General features: G+C 34.1%; 1 protein-coding gene across 5 annotated transcripts; it reads left to right on the plus strand.

Annotated features, from left to right (window-relative positions):
- The first annotated feature begins 135 nt into the window (after window positions 1–135).
- On the plus strand, window positions 136–19,069 carry LOC139092290 (adenylyl cyclase 78C-like). Of its 5 annotated transcripts, XM_070642635.1 has the most exons (14): window positions 136–411; window positions 4,684–5,154; window positions 11,061–11,378; window positions 11,441–11,576; window positions 12,043–12,187; window positions 12,254–12,646; window positions 13,558–13,778; window positions 13,922–14,518; window positions 14,580–15,844; window positions 15,905–16,140; window positions 16,235–16,567; window positions 16,767–16,812; window positions 17,793–17,929; window positions 18,691–19,069. In XM_070642635.1, exons 2-13 carry the CDS (start codon window positions 5,108–5,110, stop codon window positions 17,878–17,880), a joined length of 3,825 nt encoding a protein of 1,274 aa, XP_070498736.1. In that variant the 5' UTR covers window positions 136–411; window positions 4,684–5,107; the 3' UTR covers window positions 17,881–17,929; window positions 18,691–19,069. The 5 variants fall into 5 exon arrangements, with proteins under 5 accessions (XP_070498736.1, XP_070498733.1, XP_070498732.1 ...); XM_070642632.1 differs by lacking the exon at window positions 16,767–16,812 and having other exon boundaries at window positions 136–489; XM_070642631.1 differs by lacking the exon at window positions 16,767–16,812.
- Window positions 19,070–19,101: the final 32 nt, after the last annotated feature.

The following is a 19,101-nucleotide window of genomic DNA, read 5'->3' on the forward strand; positions in this document are numbered from 1 at the left end:
CTGTAAGGTGAATGAGAGAATCGGAAGCACATGGCAGAGCGCAAACAATTTTTCTCTCAATCTCATTTTCTCGCAACGGAAGTGAGCAGAACAAAAAAAGCGATTTTCATGTTATCATCACAATTTTATCTTCAGTTATTCATCTGTTGTCGTCGCGATCGGATGGAAAAAAAGGAACTGATTTGAAAGCGTGCCGTTGGATAAAAATAGAGTTTGTGACAGCTTTAAGCTGTACATTTTGGATATAAAACCTCTTTGAATTGATATTTAGATATTCATCAAATAGAATTTATTCAACTGGAATTCGCGAGGATTTTTTTTAAGGGATAAAAATCGGAAGTGAGCAGACTGTCGTTATTTATGATAAAAAAGTGATTGGAGTGCGTGGATTGAATGAAAAGTCATGAAAATGTATGAAAATTGAATATAAATATTTTATTGGAACCGGAAAACGAAAAAAAAATTAACGTCAATGGAAGATGAGAGGAAGTAATTTTTCTGAGGGTGACAGTTGAATTCAATTTAGCTTGCAAGGATTTTTCTTGGAAATTTTATTAAAAGCTTTAAATGCAGTGGTGCTCAATCTTTTGTTTTTTGTGTCAGACCTTAATAGGAAGTCTTGATCGAAATCAAAAACGGAATACGATTCATGGCATTTCTAAACAATTTGGTCAATAAAGTGCCAGGGTACATAGGATACATAGGTTGCCCACCACTAAATTAATGAATTATTTAGGGAGGAAATTCTTAAATTGAATTTTAGAAGTTTGGTTGACATCCGAGAGACAAAAGTGAATAAGAATCCGCTAAATCTCTTTTATCATCAGCAAATGCTAGCCATCTCCATTTGACATCCATGTAACTGCCCAAATTATCTCTTATGTCGCTCGGAACAAGATTTTAAAATTCTAAGCTTACTGATTTCATAATTTTTCATAAAGAAAACTTTCGGGTCGAATTTTAATTGTTAAATATTATGAAATTTCTCTGCATTAAGTGATATGGAACTGAATTTATGATGACAGATGCTGATAAGATTACTTCAAAAGGAAGTTCTATTTTTAAATCATTTGCGTGGAAAATAAAATTAGCATTTTAAATCTTTAGAGTTAGTTGAACTTGATATTTTGTTTGAAAATCCAGTCGATTGCAATTGAATTGAATGTCAATTAATCATTCTTTAAGTGTTTGAAGGTCAGAGTTGGTACAAAGTTATTTTGAGTTGGAAATCCGATTTTTCTTGAGAAAATTCAAGATTTTCTTCATTTTTCTAACATAAAAATTCAATTTCCACTTTCTAAATTGCATGAAGCTGCAAGAAAATTTAATCGAATTAATTTTATTTGTTATTTTTCTGATGACTAAGCAGTGCCGTAGCCATTGCCTGGAAATGAATTTGCCTTTAACTTGTGTACTCGAAGCGAATTAAACCGGAAGGTACACAACATCAAAAAAGTTGAAAATCCGACTCTAAATCAACGTGTCTTTGGTCATAGACCATATCCAATGATATCCGACTTCATAACAGAGTCAAGTCAATCTAAAATCAGATTATCGACCATTTCACCACCGTGTGCTTTCCGGGGTAAAACTACTCATGATTCTATAACTGTTCATTTCATTCCTCAAATCTCTAAATTCAATTACAACATTCAACAATTCTAAGAAATTTAATATCTTGACTTAAAAATCTCATCAACAATATCAATTCCATTGTCAAATTATTTATTGAAGTCTTAAGTTCAAAAAGTCTATTGATGAATTGAAACTCTTAGGAAATATTTCGATAGCAACAATGATGAAGCAATTGAAAAAAATTGAAATGTATATTTTTGGATAAAAACGTGTCAGAAATCTTCTTAGCAAAAAAATATAAATCAGTGCCTTTCAAAGACGCCGTCATTGATGAAAATATTTGCAAATAAAATTCTATAGATGAAAAATTACTTACAGAAATGAAAATTTCTTCTTTTTTTTTTTTGCAACAAGACGAAGAGATTACGTGGGTCAGGATACATAATGTACAAAGAATCTTTCCTGTCCAATCTCTTTCTTTCTACCCGTATACGGCCGTACTGAATTAAATACCATAAAAAAAGCTTTATCTTATCACAGAAGAAAATTTTTTCTGTAAATACAGTTAGATGCTGTATAAAAAAAATTGAAGGCAGTCAACAAGTGTATTAAGGGGTTTGTTTGGAAGTGACGTACAAATGGATTGAGGTACGGTTTTTAAAGGTTTGGCTGCAAAAGAGAGCAAATTCTGATATATGCACAAATAATTGTCATTTTAAGGTAGCAGAACGTCAAACTACTTTCTTGGAGCACTACTCCCTAGTGCTATGGCACTGTCTCCCTCTCCTGTTGCAAAATATTTAAGGATACCTCCTCTTGTTAATCCTAAAAAAAAAAATTGAAGAATCTGTTCGAAAAAGTGAAGAATTTAAAAAAGCCACAACAATCTATACCCTCATGCCCCTTCATCCCTCCCTCGTCCCTCCCTCGTCCCTCCATCGTCCCTCCCTCGTCCCTCCCTCGTCCCTCCCTCGTCCCTCCCTCGTCCCTCCCTCGTCCCTCTCTTTTCTCTCCCTCTTCCCCCTCAACACTCCTTCTGGTTCCCTCTCGCTATGTAATATTCCATAAATTACATCTCACTCTCTCTTTCCCCTTTCCAAAATGACAATACATCACAACCGTACAGCCTCTTAAGCCGAATAAACATTTGTGACCTTATATCTCTCATTCATTCCTGCTATGCATATATATTTGGTACTTACACTGTCTCAAAATTCTTCTAATAAAAAAATTATTCCACTTCTCTGAAGAGTACGATAAAGAATGTACGCGTAATGAAGTATTTATTTATTTATTTTGTGACTTGTTTAAGTCAAATAAGCACGAGGAAATATTTTCATATTTTTTTCTCCAATCTCTCTTATCAGCATGCAGTAACTTTTTCTTTTGACTTTCCCTTTTATCATCTTGCGATTTTTTAAACGATTTCAAGAAGAAAATGAATTTACTTTACTTTGCTCTTGAATATTTTTGGAGTGACAAGTTCATTGTAAATACGAAGATGAACTTTATGTTTATTAAGATACAACCGGTCGTTTGGTTGTGTCTCGTGCCTTGATTTCTGTTACCTTTTTTGTGGATGAATAGTAATAGACTGGGAAGAATTTTAATATTTATTGGAGTATTCCTGGAAGTATCATTTGAGGATTTGGATTGGCTTAAGGATATTAGCTTATTTTTGGACAATTAACTTCAAAAAATCATTGAATTATTTGTGTTGTTCGGAATACTACAAAAAATGCCTTTAGATATTCAGAACTTTGAGTTCCAGAGCTGGGACTTAGATGTGTCGCGTCTAATAATTCTTTGCCAAATGAAGGCTTAAAAGACCTACTTCATTAAGTATTACTACAGTTCGTAGTGGGATCAGAAGCACTTTTTTGGTGGCATTTCTTCCTCTAGTTTAGAGATGAAGACTATGAGCCACATTTCTAGCTCATATGATTCGAAAAAGGACAATGATGAACTTCTCCTGCCGAGTCTCGAACCCATGACCGCAGTGTCGGTGTTACAGTGAAATACCGAAGGACTTAACCATTCCCCCACCGAGCCACTTCAACTAACAATAAAAAACAGCAATACAACACTTAATACTCACCTTGACAATGACAACAATCCAAATCATTCACAATCCTTCCTAAAATGATTATGCCACATTTTTGACAACAAATCCCATCCCGATCTGCTTAAATACTCGCAAATTTTTTAATTACTTTAAACTTTTTTTGGCTTTGATAGAACTTTTTTATGAATTTTTTATAAATTTAGAAATTTATATAATTAACCACAGAGTATTAAGCCTTTGTCAGTACAATAATTAACTAGTACAACACAGTAAGGCTTCAACACAAACAAAAAAACTTTTTAAATTCGAATAATTTGTAAACAGTTCAGTGAAAGTTTTGATTTTGTTTGGCATCTCGGCATTTATTATTAGTAATAACAATGTAGCAATTATGATAATGTAAGCTTGCCTTACAGTGTGCCTTACTCTTTGTGTAAATTATTAAATCCTTGTAAAAGATTTGCTTTACAGTTTTATTACGATGCTCATTTCAAGTTTACAGAGATTTTCTTGTTTCTTTTGAGTTTTCTGTTTGAAGATCCTAAAATAATAATAATTTGTTCTGTCGAGAAGGTCACTTATCAAAATATTGATTGATGTTGGCAGAAGTTTTGATTAAACTTTATATTTTTTGGTTTTTCAAGTGAAGCTTCAGAAGAGTTTACCAATTTAAAATTGGAAATTTGTGATAAGAATGTTGAGAGAGGTTTCACGTGCGACACAAGGCTTCATTTTGGAGTCACTTTGAAACTACACGGGGCGTATTACTAAAATTTGGTAAAATTGGGTCGGTAAAAGTCTTTTCGAACGACACAATGCTCCATTTGGCAGCAATTTGGAATCCAAATGGTAAAGGAATTTGGAATCCCCTGCCATAGTGTTCGGAATCCATCTCCAACTTAGTGTGGCTTAGGCTAACTATCTAACTTCGAATTTCGTCAGTATTCCAAGATAAAGTGCTTCTAACTAAGTTTTTAATAATCATAACCTTAAAAATCACAAAATAAAAATAATAATTTAACCTTTCCATTAATAATTCATAGGAGCATGACAATGTAGCATTAAGCATAGTTTATTCAAGACATTGTGGATTATGTGTAGTGACATAAAATAATATATTAAAGTTGACGATCAAAAGTTGTCATGGATTAAAAAAAAAGAGTGAACATGAAAAGCTTACAATTTGAGAAGAAAAACTGTTAAAAAAAGTGTAAAACAAGATGAGAATGTATCTCATGGTTATGTTCACAGCACAGCAAGATTCAATACAGCTATTTAATTAAACAAAGTTACAGAGTGAATAGATAAAATAAAAAAAACTTACAATTAAAAAGTTGTTAATGTGAAATTTACATTGATACTAAATAAAAGGCAGCTTCAGCTGAAGCGCTGTTGGTAAACTTTTCAGATCAGATATAAACAGGCAGCAGCAACAACAGCACACAAAATAAAAGTTTTATAATAACGATGGAGAACGACGAAGAAGATGGAATCACTGAGAAGAGTTTATTGCGGTGAGTATATTTTCAATCTCGGTGGGAATGCGATGTCTATATAGATAGAAAACTTAATGAGATGAAGAAGAATCAACTCTTGATAATTATATTAGTAATAATATGCTTTATTAAATTTGTTATGATACTTTTTGACTTCATTATTCGCAATTCGATTGTGGGGCGGTACGCAAGTTATGTCAATTGTCATTTTTAGGCTTGTACACATGAAAGCATAATCAGGTGATGTAGCAGGATTGTCAAACTAGGAGTGATAGTTTCAGGAGAAAGAGCGCATTCTGGAGAAGACAGGAGGGGTTGGATTGTTTGGTTTGGGGATGAGATCCCTCATTTTGAACAAAATTCATTAATTTGACAGTGCTGATCGAGAAACCGTCCACTAAATTTTAAGATTTCATTCAAATCCGACTGCCAAACTTTTGGACTACGCTAGTGGACAGTTCTGAACCTAGACTGAATTTCAAATATATCCAACATCTATTATAGACTATAAAGCGTGAGAAAATCATAAAATTTACAATTTTTATGAACAGTGCCTGGTCCATGCTCAGAGTCGTAGTAAATTGAACCCAAAAATTTAGAGAGGGGTATACAATTGAGTCTACTGTCTTTCTGCAGAGTGGATAAAGGATAGAAGTTTGACTTCCACTCTACCCACTTCTTTGCTATAATTTGCTTTGACTTCCCGTGAAACATAGATTCTTTGGCTCCTTTTCCTTTATCTGGTGCAGTTTCAATGATCGTTCTTCTATTCCATAATGATGTTAGAGGAGGGGGTGGATATCTTGATTTTGTTACGCTTCAAACATTTTGATACGGACAAATGAACGGTTACGTAACAAATGAACGAAATCCAAGCTGGTTGTCATGGATTTATCCATAGAATATTGTACCTAACTCATAAACACTCCCCACAAAATTTCAATATTTATATCAACTCGTAATAAAATTTTTGTTATTGAATTTAATTAACATTCAAATAAACCCCGCACATACAAACCAATTGCCTGTGGATATGAGTTGCACAGATGAAGTTTTAAAATAAAAAATATCATTAATTTATGTACGATTCGTGTTCTCACGGGATTGAATTCATGTTGTCGACATGCAAGAGGGGTTTTTAATTTTGTATGAAAGTTTTTAATTGGAAATTTAATGCTGATAATAGATGTCAAATGTTTATTGATGAATTAAACTTTTGAGTAATTATTCTCGGGACTTAATAATTTGTGTACTTTTGAGGATTTAAATCTAAAATTGAATATGCTGAATAAGTTTTTCAATTGATATTATTAGCATGTCACTGACAAAATCGGAATCGTAATTTTTGACGACATTTTTTTTAAGAAAAATTAATGAGTTTTCGCAAACTTTTTCAATTTAATATACTTTTATTTCCTTTGAGGAAAGAAGAATTGTGATAAAAAGTCTTTTTAATTTGAATGAATTTTTAAAGTGTTTAATAATTTATTTAGGGGTAGCTTGTTCATATTGCATGATTTTAATTCTTGAATCATGAATCTTTTCATTTAAAGAAATTTAAGAACTTTTTCAAAGAATTTATTTGCAGGAACCGTTCAAGGAATGTTAGAATAATAATAATAATCCTTTATTTACTTCAATACAAAGGTCGGAACTTCAATTCATAGGTCGGATAAGGAATGTTAAGAATATACAAAATGGTATAAAATTAGTAAGGAAGGGGGGAGGGTTGGGGAACGGTTACAATGTCTTGCAGACTACAAATTTTAGTTCATGACTCTATTACAAAGCGTTCCAATTGAAGAGAAGAGAAAGAGTCGTTTCCTCAATTTTTATGCAGCTTAAAAAATCAACTTTTTGAATTTCGCCTCTCCAATCATCCTTAAAGTGTTTCCTGGAAGCACACGACGTAGATATGATCGAAAAATCAGCGTCAAGTCAACCTAATACTTGCCTGAAACTGGATTTCATCGAATCTGAATTGATGTCATAGTCATGCTGGCCTGAGGCTGTATTTTCGATCAATTCTACGCCTTAGACCTTCCGAAATCATTCAATAATTGACCAGCCTCTTGATGAATGATTATGTTTTTCCAGCAGTTCCATTTTTATCAATAATATTTGTTTTAAAGTTAGTTACTATAAGGCATCTTATTCAGAAAAGTAAACATAATGTCAGATGATACAAATTAGAAGAAATTGTTCCTTCATATTTTACATATTCGATGTTCTTTGAAAGGTCAACAATGTTTTGTCTTAAAACAACAAGCCACGAGCAATTTCACATTTACAATTATTCACTTAAATCAAGGAAGAAGCTTCAAAAAAGCATCAAAATGGATGTTTGGTTTGCATGCATTTGGATTCTGTGATAGTCTTTTATTAGTGACTACTTCCTTATTTTGAGGTTCGAAATTAAAATCTGTTTAAATTGAGTTTATTCAAGCTATCAATTCAATCCATTTTCCAGAAGTCAATCCTAAGTCAATTTTCAAATCAAAGTCGATTCTAAAAATAAATTAAAATGCTTCACAAAAATTCATTCATCGACCATTCAGCCGAGATTTATATATTTTTTTTCGCTATTATTGACTCATTTAATGAGTTGGAAAATAATGAAAAAAAAAATTGTGGTTTCAAAATTCATTAATTTATTAATGGAAAATGGGTATTTTTATGTTCGACCAACTTCATCCCTCATTTTGTATCTATTTACAGTCAAAGATGGGATGCCGAGTTATAGGAGGATCAGTTTGACAGTTTTTGGAGGCGAAAGGATGTTTAGAGACTATTTGGGTTCTGAATGTACTCGATGTAGAAGCAAAGGATGTAGAAATGGGCGAAAACCCAGCCTCAGGCTGACTTGAAGCTAGCTTGTGACCTTATCTGGCTTTAAGCTAGAGTCTTGCTTGTCTGGAGTCGGATTTTTGGCTCTTTCTACAGCATGTAGCTTTCAGTTCCTTAAAACAAGCCTTTTAAGGCCTTCAAGATCCCTAACTTGACTTTGTGTCACTCGGAGATGCTCAATGTTGAACTTATGCTTTAATATAAAATCTGGTCATTTATGTAATTGAGATTGGCATTTTTAAATAAATGTCAAAATCTTCCTTTCGGTTTAAAATACAAAATGCCTATCCCTAATAGGCAAAGAGCATGCTTTTATGTTACAGAAATACCAACACAGTACCTAAAAGCTGTCTCTGTGCCTGCTAGGGTATAAGATTTCGATTAGTTTGCTAATTAGATATATTTACATTTGACATTTATTTTCATTACTTCCGGGAGCTAAATTGACATCAGATGATCTGTATTACGTCGTTTGAAACTGTGCATAATCAAATTTTATGGTATTTAGGTCAAATGATTATCAAAAGAACATTAAATAAGAGAACGTTCAAAAAGATTTTTGGAACGGGAGTATAAAGCAACTAAAGGGACAATCACATGTTATGTAATGCTTCCGAAATTCCAAAAATGGAGATGAATTGGTATTAAACCAGTCGTGGGCAGCCTCTGTGCAGCGGGATGTGTGACCAATGTGCCGCTAAAAATGAACCGTAATCCGTAAAGCTTACCACTAAGAAGTGCCGCGAAAAATAAGAATTTTTATGTTACACAACAAGTAAAGAACCCCATAAACATGACAAATAAGAAATTCATAAAGAGGATCTCCAGGGCATAAGCTAATGACTCTGTTTTGATGTTGTAAAAATCCTCAAAGTCATGATAATGCTCATTTTGAACATCCTTATCAGATCAATCCCAATTCTGCTCTCTAATCTGAGCGTCAAGAATGGTGAAGGCTCCGACAAAAAGCGTCAATGGTGCTCATTGTCGTCCATATACCAGCCAAACGGAGGAGGCTTCTATTTGGTATTAATAAAAGATGTTTAGCGGAGCCTTCTTCATTTCTATCTCTCGGATAATAAGCATCACGTTTAACTTCCATGCATTTTCTACTTCCTGAATATAAAATGATGGCTTCAAAAAGCTGCAATAAATGAAATATTAATTACTGATGCATTTGAATTATAATAAACTCATTAACAGACAGTTTCGTATGCTATTCATTAATTTAATTATATCAGAATTGATTATTTTTCTCTCGCAACAAAATTTAATAAACCAAGCATAAAGCTTCATTGTTTTCCAAACATTTTCTAGATCGTTGATTATATCGAACCTTTTGGAATTTAATTTTATGTTTTTTTTGCTACGTTCTTTATTCAAATAATTGCATTATTTACATTATATACAGCATATATGTCTAGATCCAACACACTATGTGTTAACATAATTTTCAATCTAGTAAATTAGAGCTAAAATTAGATTTAGATATATAAAAAAAAAGGTTAAATCGTTCAATGGAAGTGAAAATAATGATGAAATACGACGATCTCAATGCTTACAAAATTGTGTGTAAGAAGTAGGGGCATTGTTTGTGATTCAATTAGTCTGACTGAGCTGTGATTAATTTAGGTGAAAATTCATCAAAATGTCTATAAACAAGTTCCGCAAAAATAAATATTTTGGTTCTGAAATTATTATTTATTGACCTATTTTTTACTGTCATCATACTTGACGTTCGTGACTGTTATCCTACATTTCATTTGAATCATCATTCAGATTCCCTGTTGATCTGGATTGTGAATGCAAATGATAACAACTATCAAAAGGATTTAACTTGATAGATTCACAAAAATGTTTATGTCATTTTTCCATATTTTCATGTATTTTTTGATATGAAAATTCAGATATTTTGAATAAATTCATCATCTAAATGTGTTCATACACATCATCAGATTGGTAAAATCAAGTTGCAAATGAATTATATGTGAATTTTGAATTTTTGATACGAATTTATGCAAATTTCCATTTCAAACTAGCTGCACGAGTCAAAATTGATCTAATTTTTTATGAATTCTAATGACTATTCAACATAATTTGAAGACTAATTCGGCATTTCAATTAATTATAGTCTAGTCACCTTTAAACTCATCTGATTAATTATGCTTTCCCGGAAGCTTTTCAGGATTTCCCGGTCCCGGTATCGAGAAAGCATATGATTAATGTATATTGAAATAATGTCTATACAGATGCATGGGAGTAATCCCCGATTGGACAAAAATACGTTATAAGTAATTGATTGCAAGTTAATGTACAGTTGATGTCTGGCTCTAACGTATTTTTGGTCATTTTGAACCAAGGAAAGGGGGAAAGGGGAGGGCAAAGAAGAGAAGGGAGGGTTGACCCTACATACATCTTTCGTTAAAATCCACCAGAATAGTTCAATTCGTTTGATTGATCAACAATTTTGTCCCAGACCAGCGTGATGCCAGACTCATTCTAACGATACGAATTTAAACCGAATTCAGCACCAAGCCAGCATCACTCCGACCTAGTGCATGATTTTTGGATCGATTAACCGATTTTGTGCTATTGGGTTCACTGTCAATCAACCCACTTGGTTCCATTCATACCATCCGTTCATCTGCTTTATGGGATATCACATTCAGTGTATGCATTTCTTTAGCTGGCAAAGAAAGCACATTTAGGTACCATAGTTGCCTTTCTGAATCAATTAGGCATTTTGGCTGGATGCCACAAAGCTCTTGACCTATTAGGGATGCCAATCAACATAGCTACATCCCTGCACCAATTATGCGTCTCTAATTCTTCTTATTTCTATAAATTAAATCATTTTCATTCTCTTCTCATTATACTCATGTCTATGCATACATTACACAATGTTGATAAAGAATAATTTTCTGCACTTATTAAACACAATAAAAAATGTTGTTGGAATGGGAAAAGGTTGCTGCTCTCAAGCTTAATTAAATTTTCTCATATGCTCACTGACCTTCATCTTATGTTCGTAGAACAGCTGAGTAATTATCTCAAATTAAATATTTTTCTCTTTCCAGACCCAAGCTTGGTGAACTTCAACTAAACTTTAAAGAACATAATTTAGCGCCAAATCGAGATGGAATGGGTAATGGAAGAGACACACTTAATTTTGCACACATGACCGGCAGTACGATAAGTGTCAATGTAATCGATACGGAAATAGAAAATAACAATAAAGTTCCACGGCGACGATCTTCTGCATCAATACGTCCATTAAGTACAACACATTATGAGCATCGTGTCTCGATGCCATTCTCAAACAATACATATGCAGCATTTAAAAAAGGAAATGTTGTTCGCGGCATTTTATGTCCATCCTTAACAAACTCATTTCGGTAAATTTGATTAAGACTTTAAATTCTAAAGGAACTGACAGCTTATTCTTATTAAATTTCAGAGCTGTATCATTAGAACGAAGTTATCTGACGTACTCACATCGACAGAGACAAAAGTCATTAATTATTGTGAATGCTGTTGATTTGGTTTTAAAGCTTGTACTCGCTGTCGTGTGGATTTTTCAGCAACAAGATGACGTATGTGTTGATGGAAAATTTTTGATTTAATTTTGAATGGGAGGTGGTTTTGGTTGGGAGTGCATGGGGAAATCGGGTGCTGTGATTAATATGCCTGGGAAGCACATGATGTAGAAATGAACGAGAATCTGGTCCCCAGTCAGTGAGACTCTGATTCAGAGCTAGAAGTTGACTTTTCCTTTCAAAATTCGAGTATACGTCGAGCTCTGCTCTGATTTAAGGCCAGATTCGATGAAATCCAGCTTCAGACCAGAGTCAAGTCGTCCAGAGATCAGATTGTCGTCCACTTCTACGTCATGTGCCTTTAGGGATGCTTGGAAGTAATTAAAGAAGCTATTTTCACAATTTTCGAGAAATCATCCCTCAATTCCCAATCACAGCAGCCATTTCCCCACAAAAATCACAAGCCATAACCTCCTTCATACTATTTTTAAATACCTAAGTTGATTGAATTATTTTACCACAGAGTATACCGATAAGTGCAACTATATGGTCAATATTTTGTGTCCTTGCCAATTTGGGAATATGTTCGTTAGGCTTATGGAGATGCTTTGCCAATAATTATTTGCATTGGGCTGCCGTATGTACATGGCTGTTGCTAACATTACAAGGTAACGATATTAATGGCTTAATAGCTTTGAAAAATTCAGACAAAATTTGTCACTAAATGTTCACAGGATTCGTTGGCGATGGAATTGGCTTTGCCGAACGTGAATATTTAGTTTGGTATATTCTGTTCATACTTTTCGTGCCATATGCTATGCTTCCATTACCTCTCAAATGGTGTGTCGCTGGAGGGACATTAACAGCAACAACTCATATCATTATAACGACCATTGCTAAATTGCAGCAATCAAAAGATGATGAATTGCATACAAACTCAACGTGCGTCATCAGACAAATGGTCGCAAATTCCCTACTTTACATAGCCGTCAATTTTGCTGGAATGTATACAAAATATTTGACAGATCGGGGTCAACGATTGGCATTTATTGAAACACATAAAGCGATGGAGCATAAAAAGGAATCGGAGAAGGAATATCAAAAAACTCAGAGGCTTCTTGATTCCAGTAAGTATGATGATTGACATTTAAATGTTGGATGTTGGAAGAAGCTTATTTTTATACGCAAATTGTTCTCAGAATTGTAAATCGACAGCCTGTAGAAAATTTTTAAGGTTTTCTGAATGACTTTTGTGCTTTAAGCTTTATTTTTAACGTAAATGATGGATATAATTTGGTAAATGACTTGCTTTTATGTTGGAGATAGATGGGAAATGTAAGAGTATCTCGAGCTGCATGTTGTGGCCGGTCTAATGTACCTTAAGGTACTCGGCGTATAAAAGGTTGAAAATCCGATCTCAGACCAATTTGACGCTGATTTTACGCTGAATTCGATTAAATCAGACCCTACACTAGAGTCAAGTCGCCTTGGAGCTGACTATGATGTATGGTATTTTCGGGTATGAAGCCGTTTGTTAGATTCAAAACAGCTGTCAGGGCAACTTTAAGATTTTTGTTGTTTTACCACGAATTAAAGGTGCCAAAACTTTTATGTTGTGCTGCTCGTTTATGCCTTCTACGTTTTCTAGGGAGAGGATGATAACTGGATCATAGACTCAATTTTTTCCATGCCTAAATAGTCCAAATTTAGGATTGAATCTATCAATATCCAAAAATACTTCCAGCAATAGTCAGATCAAAGCAAATCGGAAGTGATTACTTCATATCCTCGATCCTTGACATTCAAACTCAAACTGCACACTTCACAAACAGGAAGTCTTCTCCTAAATACCCCAACTCTATAGTATGAAAGCACACAAAGGCAACAGCATCAAACCTTTTTACGTATTTTTGACACTAATCCTTAATTTAAAATGAAGCTTTAAGCTAAATACAACTTGCCAAACTTAATTCCTCAACAAAAGCTAATACAGACACAAAAAAGGAAGAACATAATGAAATTTATTATATATTTTTAGTACTTCCAATGTTCGTCAACAATGACATAAGAAAGGAGATGTACAAAACACCAAACGAGGCAGATACACAATTTAAAAAACTGTACATTTATCATATGGATAATGTGAGCATTCTTTTTGCTGATATTAAAGGATTTACACAACTTGCCAGTACCGTATCAGCACAACAGCTTGTTAAAATTTTGAATGATTTATTTGCGAGATTTGATAAAATTGCTGAGGTGAGGAATCGACATTTTCTTTAGGATATGATTAGTTCCGCATGAAGTAGCATCAAGATTAATATCTTTTATTAAGTTTCATGCATGAATTGATGATTAATATTTTTAGAAAATGATACAGCTACTCCTTATTATTATTTTAGGACAATCATTGTCTTCGTATCAAGCTACTCGGTGATTGTTACTACTGCATATCCATGTTTGATCAACAAAGTTGGAAGTCTCGTCCAGATCATGCAATATGTTGTGTCGAGACGGGTCTATTTATGATTAAGGCAATTAAAGATGTCCGCAATAGTACAAATGTACAAGATTTAGACATGCGAATTGGCATACATAGTGGAAGTGTTATGTGTGGCGTTTTGGGTGATAAAAAGTGGCATTTTGATGTGTGGTCGAATGATGTGATAATTGCAAATCACATGGAAAGTGGCGGCATACCAGGTCGCGTACATATAAGTGATGCGACTCTTAAATGTCTTAATAATGCTTATGATGTTGAGCCGGGTGATGGAGAATCACGCGATAATCATTTAAAAATGATGAACATAAAGACACATTTAATAAAGCGTAGCGATCCGTTACGGGTGAGACGGAGTCGCTTAATGCACAAAGATTCTCAACAAATACGGAGGCAATCGAGTGAAAATAAAGAAAGTTTACTGTCGAAACAAACTTCTCGAACAACGATGAAAGAAGATGAGCAGACAAATTGGATTCCGGAAATTCCTTTTCAGAATGTAAGAAAAATTTGTTAATTAATTCAAGACAAAATATTAATTATGTCTTAATTATTCACAGTTAAAGACTGTAATTCAATCGCCAGAAAACGTCGAGAATACCGAAGAATTTGATTCATTGTCGGTCGTACCCGAGGAGGTTGGGGAGTTAATCGATCAAAATATTCAAATTAATTCAAATAAGCAGATGCGTGAGGAATATTTAAATCCATGGACGTTGAAATTTAAGGAACCGCTACAGGAGGTATGCTTCTGTCAATTGCGCGAGGATATGTTTCGATCCAATATGCTGTGCATGTTTATTGTATGGATTTTTATTGTGATGTGCCAATTTGTGATAATACCACGCTGTTTTTACCTCACAATTACGCTTATCGTGACTACCTGCATCATTTCCGCTGGTTGCGTTCTCGTCATGGCTGAAGAATTTCGTGGATTATATCTTTGTCTGCAAGAATTATCAGCATCACTTGTTCATGATAGAAATCGTCGTACAATTTTTGTGGCTGTTGCTGTTACATTAATGTCAGCCGCAAGTTCCATAGCACTCATTATGTGCTTTCCTGATGCAAAACCTAAAATATTTACTGACTTATTTGCGGTTTTTTTCAATGAAACCACAAAAATGATTGAAAGCAATGCAACTATTGAATTATACAGCAATGATACGATTGGATGTCTTGAATGTGATGCAATTAAGAATCAACCGTCCTGTATTCATCCAGAATATGTCGTATTCTCATGGGCTTTATGTCTCATTGCACTCGCTACAGCACTAAAACTCTATTATCTTGTCAAAATGCAATTAGCCGTTGGCTTAGTGTCAATATTTTGCTTCCTCATACTCGCTGTCTATCCTGATATATTCAATAAATATGATGAAGATCAAGATATTCAAGTTGGAATTACATTACCAACACAAATGGTGATTCTATTATTGGCATTTCTAACAATGGTCATTCATCATGCACGACTTGTTGAGGTCACAGCACGTCTGGACTTTATATGGAAAGAAGAAGCTGAGCGTGAATTATCAAATATGAAATCAAATCGTCACCTTAATGATTTATTAATAAAAAATATCTTACCCGAGCATGTCGCGTCGTTTTATTTATCACATGAAATGTCTGATGACATTTATTCCAAGAGTCATGACCTGTGTGGCGTTATGTTCGCAAGCATACCCAATTTTAAAGATTTTTATTCAGAGGATGTTGAGAACGGTAAAGCATGTATACGAGTGTTGAACGAGATAATTTGTGACTTTGATGCATTGCTGGATGAGCCGAGATTTGCAACAGTCGAGAAGATTAAAACTGTTGGACAGTAAGTCGTTCTTAATTAATTCATGGCACATCCTTTCTCATATTCCTTCTTTATATTCAGAACATATATGGCAGCATCAGGATTAAATCCAAAACATCGAGCGGAAATAGGCGGAACGGATGAAGACATTGTATGTGATCTAGTGGAATTTGCGATGGCAATGCGACAAAAATTACAAGAAGTAAATATGGACGCATTCAACACGTTTCAATTGCGTGTTGGAATCTCATCTGGTCCACTTGTGAGTGGCGTTATTGGAGCTCGAAAGCCCATCTTTGATATTTGGGGGAATACTGGTGAGTAGACAGGATAGCTGAATATACCCAAATTAACTCTTTATTCCCAAGAAATCATTGATTAATTACCTGTCAACCTTCATCTCATTTCCAGTCAACGTAGCATCTCGAATGGATTCAACCGGTGAGATTTGGAAGATACAAGTACCTGAACATACAGCAATATTGTTACGCAACAACGGATTTACTTGTGTACCACGTGGCGAAATCAATGTCAAAGGCAAAGGCATCATGTTTACATATTGGGTTTTGGGCAAGAATGAGTCTGTCAGTCGTCTTGCATCGCCAACAATATATCCGGCCGGAATTCCTATGGCTCGTACACCAACGCCAAATTCACTGACAAGACAAACATCAAGTCATAGCTCCTTAGCAGCTGTCGTGTTTGGAATGATACAAGTTACACAACAAAATGGACCATCTGCACGTAAGTTTATGGACATTGAGATTATTTGTTTGTGATTATCATTAAATATAATTCATTTGAGCTGAATTAAATGAATGTTAATTGGATAATAAGATGAATATGCTGATCATTATATATTTTACTTTTTGAAGAGGCACCAGAACTTACAGACATTAAAATCTACACTTTTATATTTATTTATTAAAAATTATCATTAAAGGTGGTTGGCGTCTTGTCAGAAAATACACACTTAGTAATACTTTGGCGTACGTAAAGGTTTATCTATACCCTAAAAACAAATTGAAATTCTACGGTTCTCCTAGACTTCCCCCTTCTTTCTATATCTGTATTTTAATTCATAACTGATGTTAGTCTTTTATATCTTCTGCGCCAAAATAATTAAGTAATAAACAGTTTGACTTCTTTCTAGCATGAACAAATTTATCTCTCAATTCCAATTACAGTAAATAATAATCTCTTCCCCTTATTTTCTAATTGTTATTTTTAACCTTTTGTTACTTTACTCATCTATTCATTCAACCTAACAATATTTATACTTACTTTCCTGAGTAGCACAATGTGGATGAGGCTGCAATCAGTCGTCATGAAGCCGACAGATCACACTAACGTCTTGCCGTAAACAAGGCGACGTAGCGACGCCCCATAGACGTCCTATAGACTGTAGCGACGCCCTTCAGACTGTAGTGAAGCTCTATAGACTGTAGCGACGTTCTATATACTGTAGCGACGCCCTTCAGACTGAAGTGAAGCTCTATAGACTGTAGCGATGCCCTATAGACTGTTGCGACGTCCTATAGACTGTAGCGATGCCCTATAAGACGTAGCGACGATCTTTAAGACGTAGCGACGCCCTATAAGACGTAGCGACGCCCTATAGACTGTAGCGACGCTCTATAGACTGTAGCGACGTTCTATAGACTGTAGCGCCGTCTTCAGACTGTAGTGAAGCTCTATAGACTGTAGCGATGCCCTATAGACTGTAGCGTCGCTCTAAAGACTAAAGTGACGCCCTATAGTTTGAAGCGATGCCCTATTGACTGCAGCGACGCCGTATAGACTGTAGCGACGCCTTATAGGCTACATCCATGCCCTTGCGACCTAGCATCGCCCTCCCAACTCCATTGTGCTGCTCGGGCTAAATTTTTTTCTCATACTCATTTGTACCCAACCATTCATCCCTTAATCGTCCAACTAAATGTGTCCATTTGTTTCTCATTTCAATAAGTCTTAGATACGCCGTCTCTCAAATACGCCGACAAAATCAGCTGGCCGAGAAAAATGAGCGAGAGATTGACGAGGAAGACTTCACTTAATTTTTCATTTAAACGATCCACGACATTGAAACTTCCGAGAGATAGAAAGGTATTTTTTGTGTCTTAATTAGATTATGTGTTGCTATGAAATTTTTATTATTATTAGAAAATATGGAAAAGGTTGTTCCTTTTAAGTTTGTTTGATGAGGAAAGAAATAAGAAGGCAATTAATGAATTCCTGTGAAAATGTCTTAAGGATTGTGAGCTTTTGGTTGTAATATTAATTAGAGCAGGTGTTGATGAAATATGGTTGGGAAGGATTATGAAGGAAATGTGCTTTAAAGTTGTTGAAAATGGGATGTGGATGATTTTGATGATGTTGTTGTTGGATTTCGATCCGAACAGCACAATAAGACAAACTTTTCAATAGCAATTGTGTTGCTCGAGCTAATTAAGAGTCTGATTACAAAATTGAGGTTTAAACCTGAAATTGAAATTTTGATTTGATTCCAACAATCTGTCAAAATCTTCAAATTTTCTCAAAAAATCACAAAAAATTCAATTTTTGATTTAAAACTCTTCAAAATTCCATATTTAAATTCAAAATCTTGAAAGAAAAACAAAATTTAATATTGAGTATGATTCTTGCCAAATCTAGCTCAATCAATATCGATAATCCATCTAATATAATTAACTTCCAAATTCCCTTACAAAACAGAATAAAATATTCAATCAAAAGCTTCAACGGTTCAAAATTCAAATCCCAAAAGCTCTCAATTCAAACTTACAAAAAAGCACGAAATTCTTGTTTTACTAAATTCATTTCAATTTTTATCCGTTAATGTTTTCTCCCAATGTTTTTCATTCTAGCGGTTCTCCATCCCCCAACTAATCAACAATACGTAAACTTATCAATCAACATTGAATTATTATGGAAATATGACAGAAATGCATCAATTTTAAGGAAGTTATTTCAATTCTGTAAATAAGAGATTTATTTATTCATTCATATCCAATGTTTTAAGAAGCTTTTATCAATGATTTGTGAAACAATCAACAATAAAACATTCAACATTTTAAGTTGAACAAGAAAACATTCAAAATTACAAGTTGAACAAGAAAACATTCAACAATTCAAGTTTGAAGCATTGAAACATTAAATTAAATGTGATACAATAGACAAGAAAACATTCAAATTGTGAGAAAAAAAACTTGACCAAAGAATTTTAATTTTAATGTAAATTCCTGAAAAATGAGAAAAATAAATGTGAGTAAAATTGA

Source organism: Chironomus tepperi, unplaced genomic scaffold (genome assembly GCF_022539635.2).
Source record: "Chironomus tepperi strain 1889 unplaced genomic scaffold, CSIRO-AGI_Ctep_v1 contig_298, whole genome shotgun sequence".
Lineage (NCBI taxonomy): Eukaryota > Metazoa > Arthropoda > Insecta > Diptera > Chironomidae > Chironomus > Chironomus tepperi.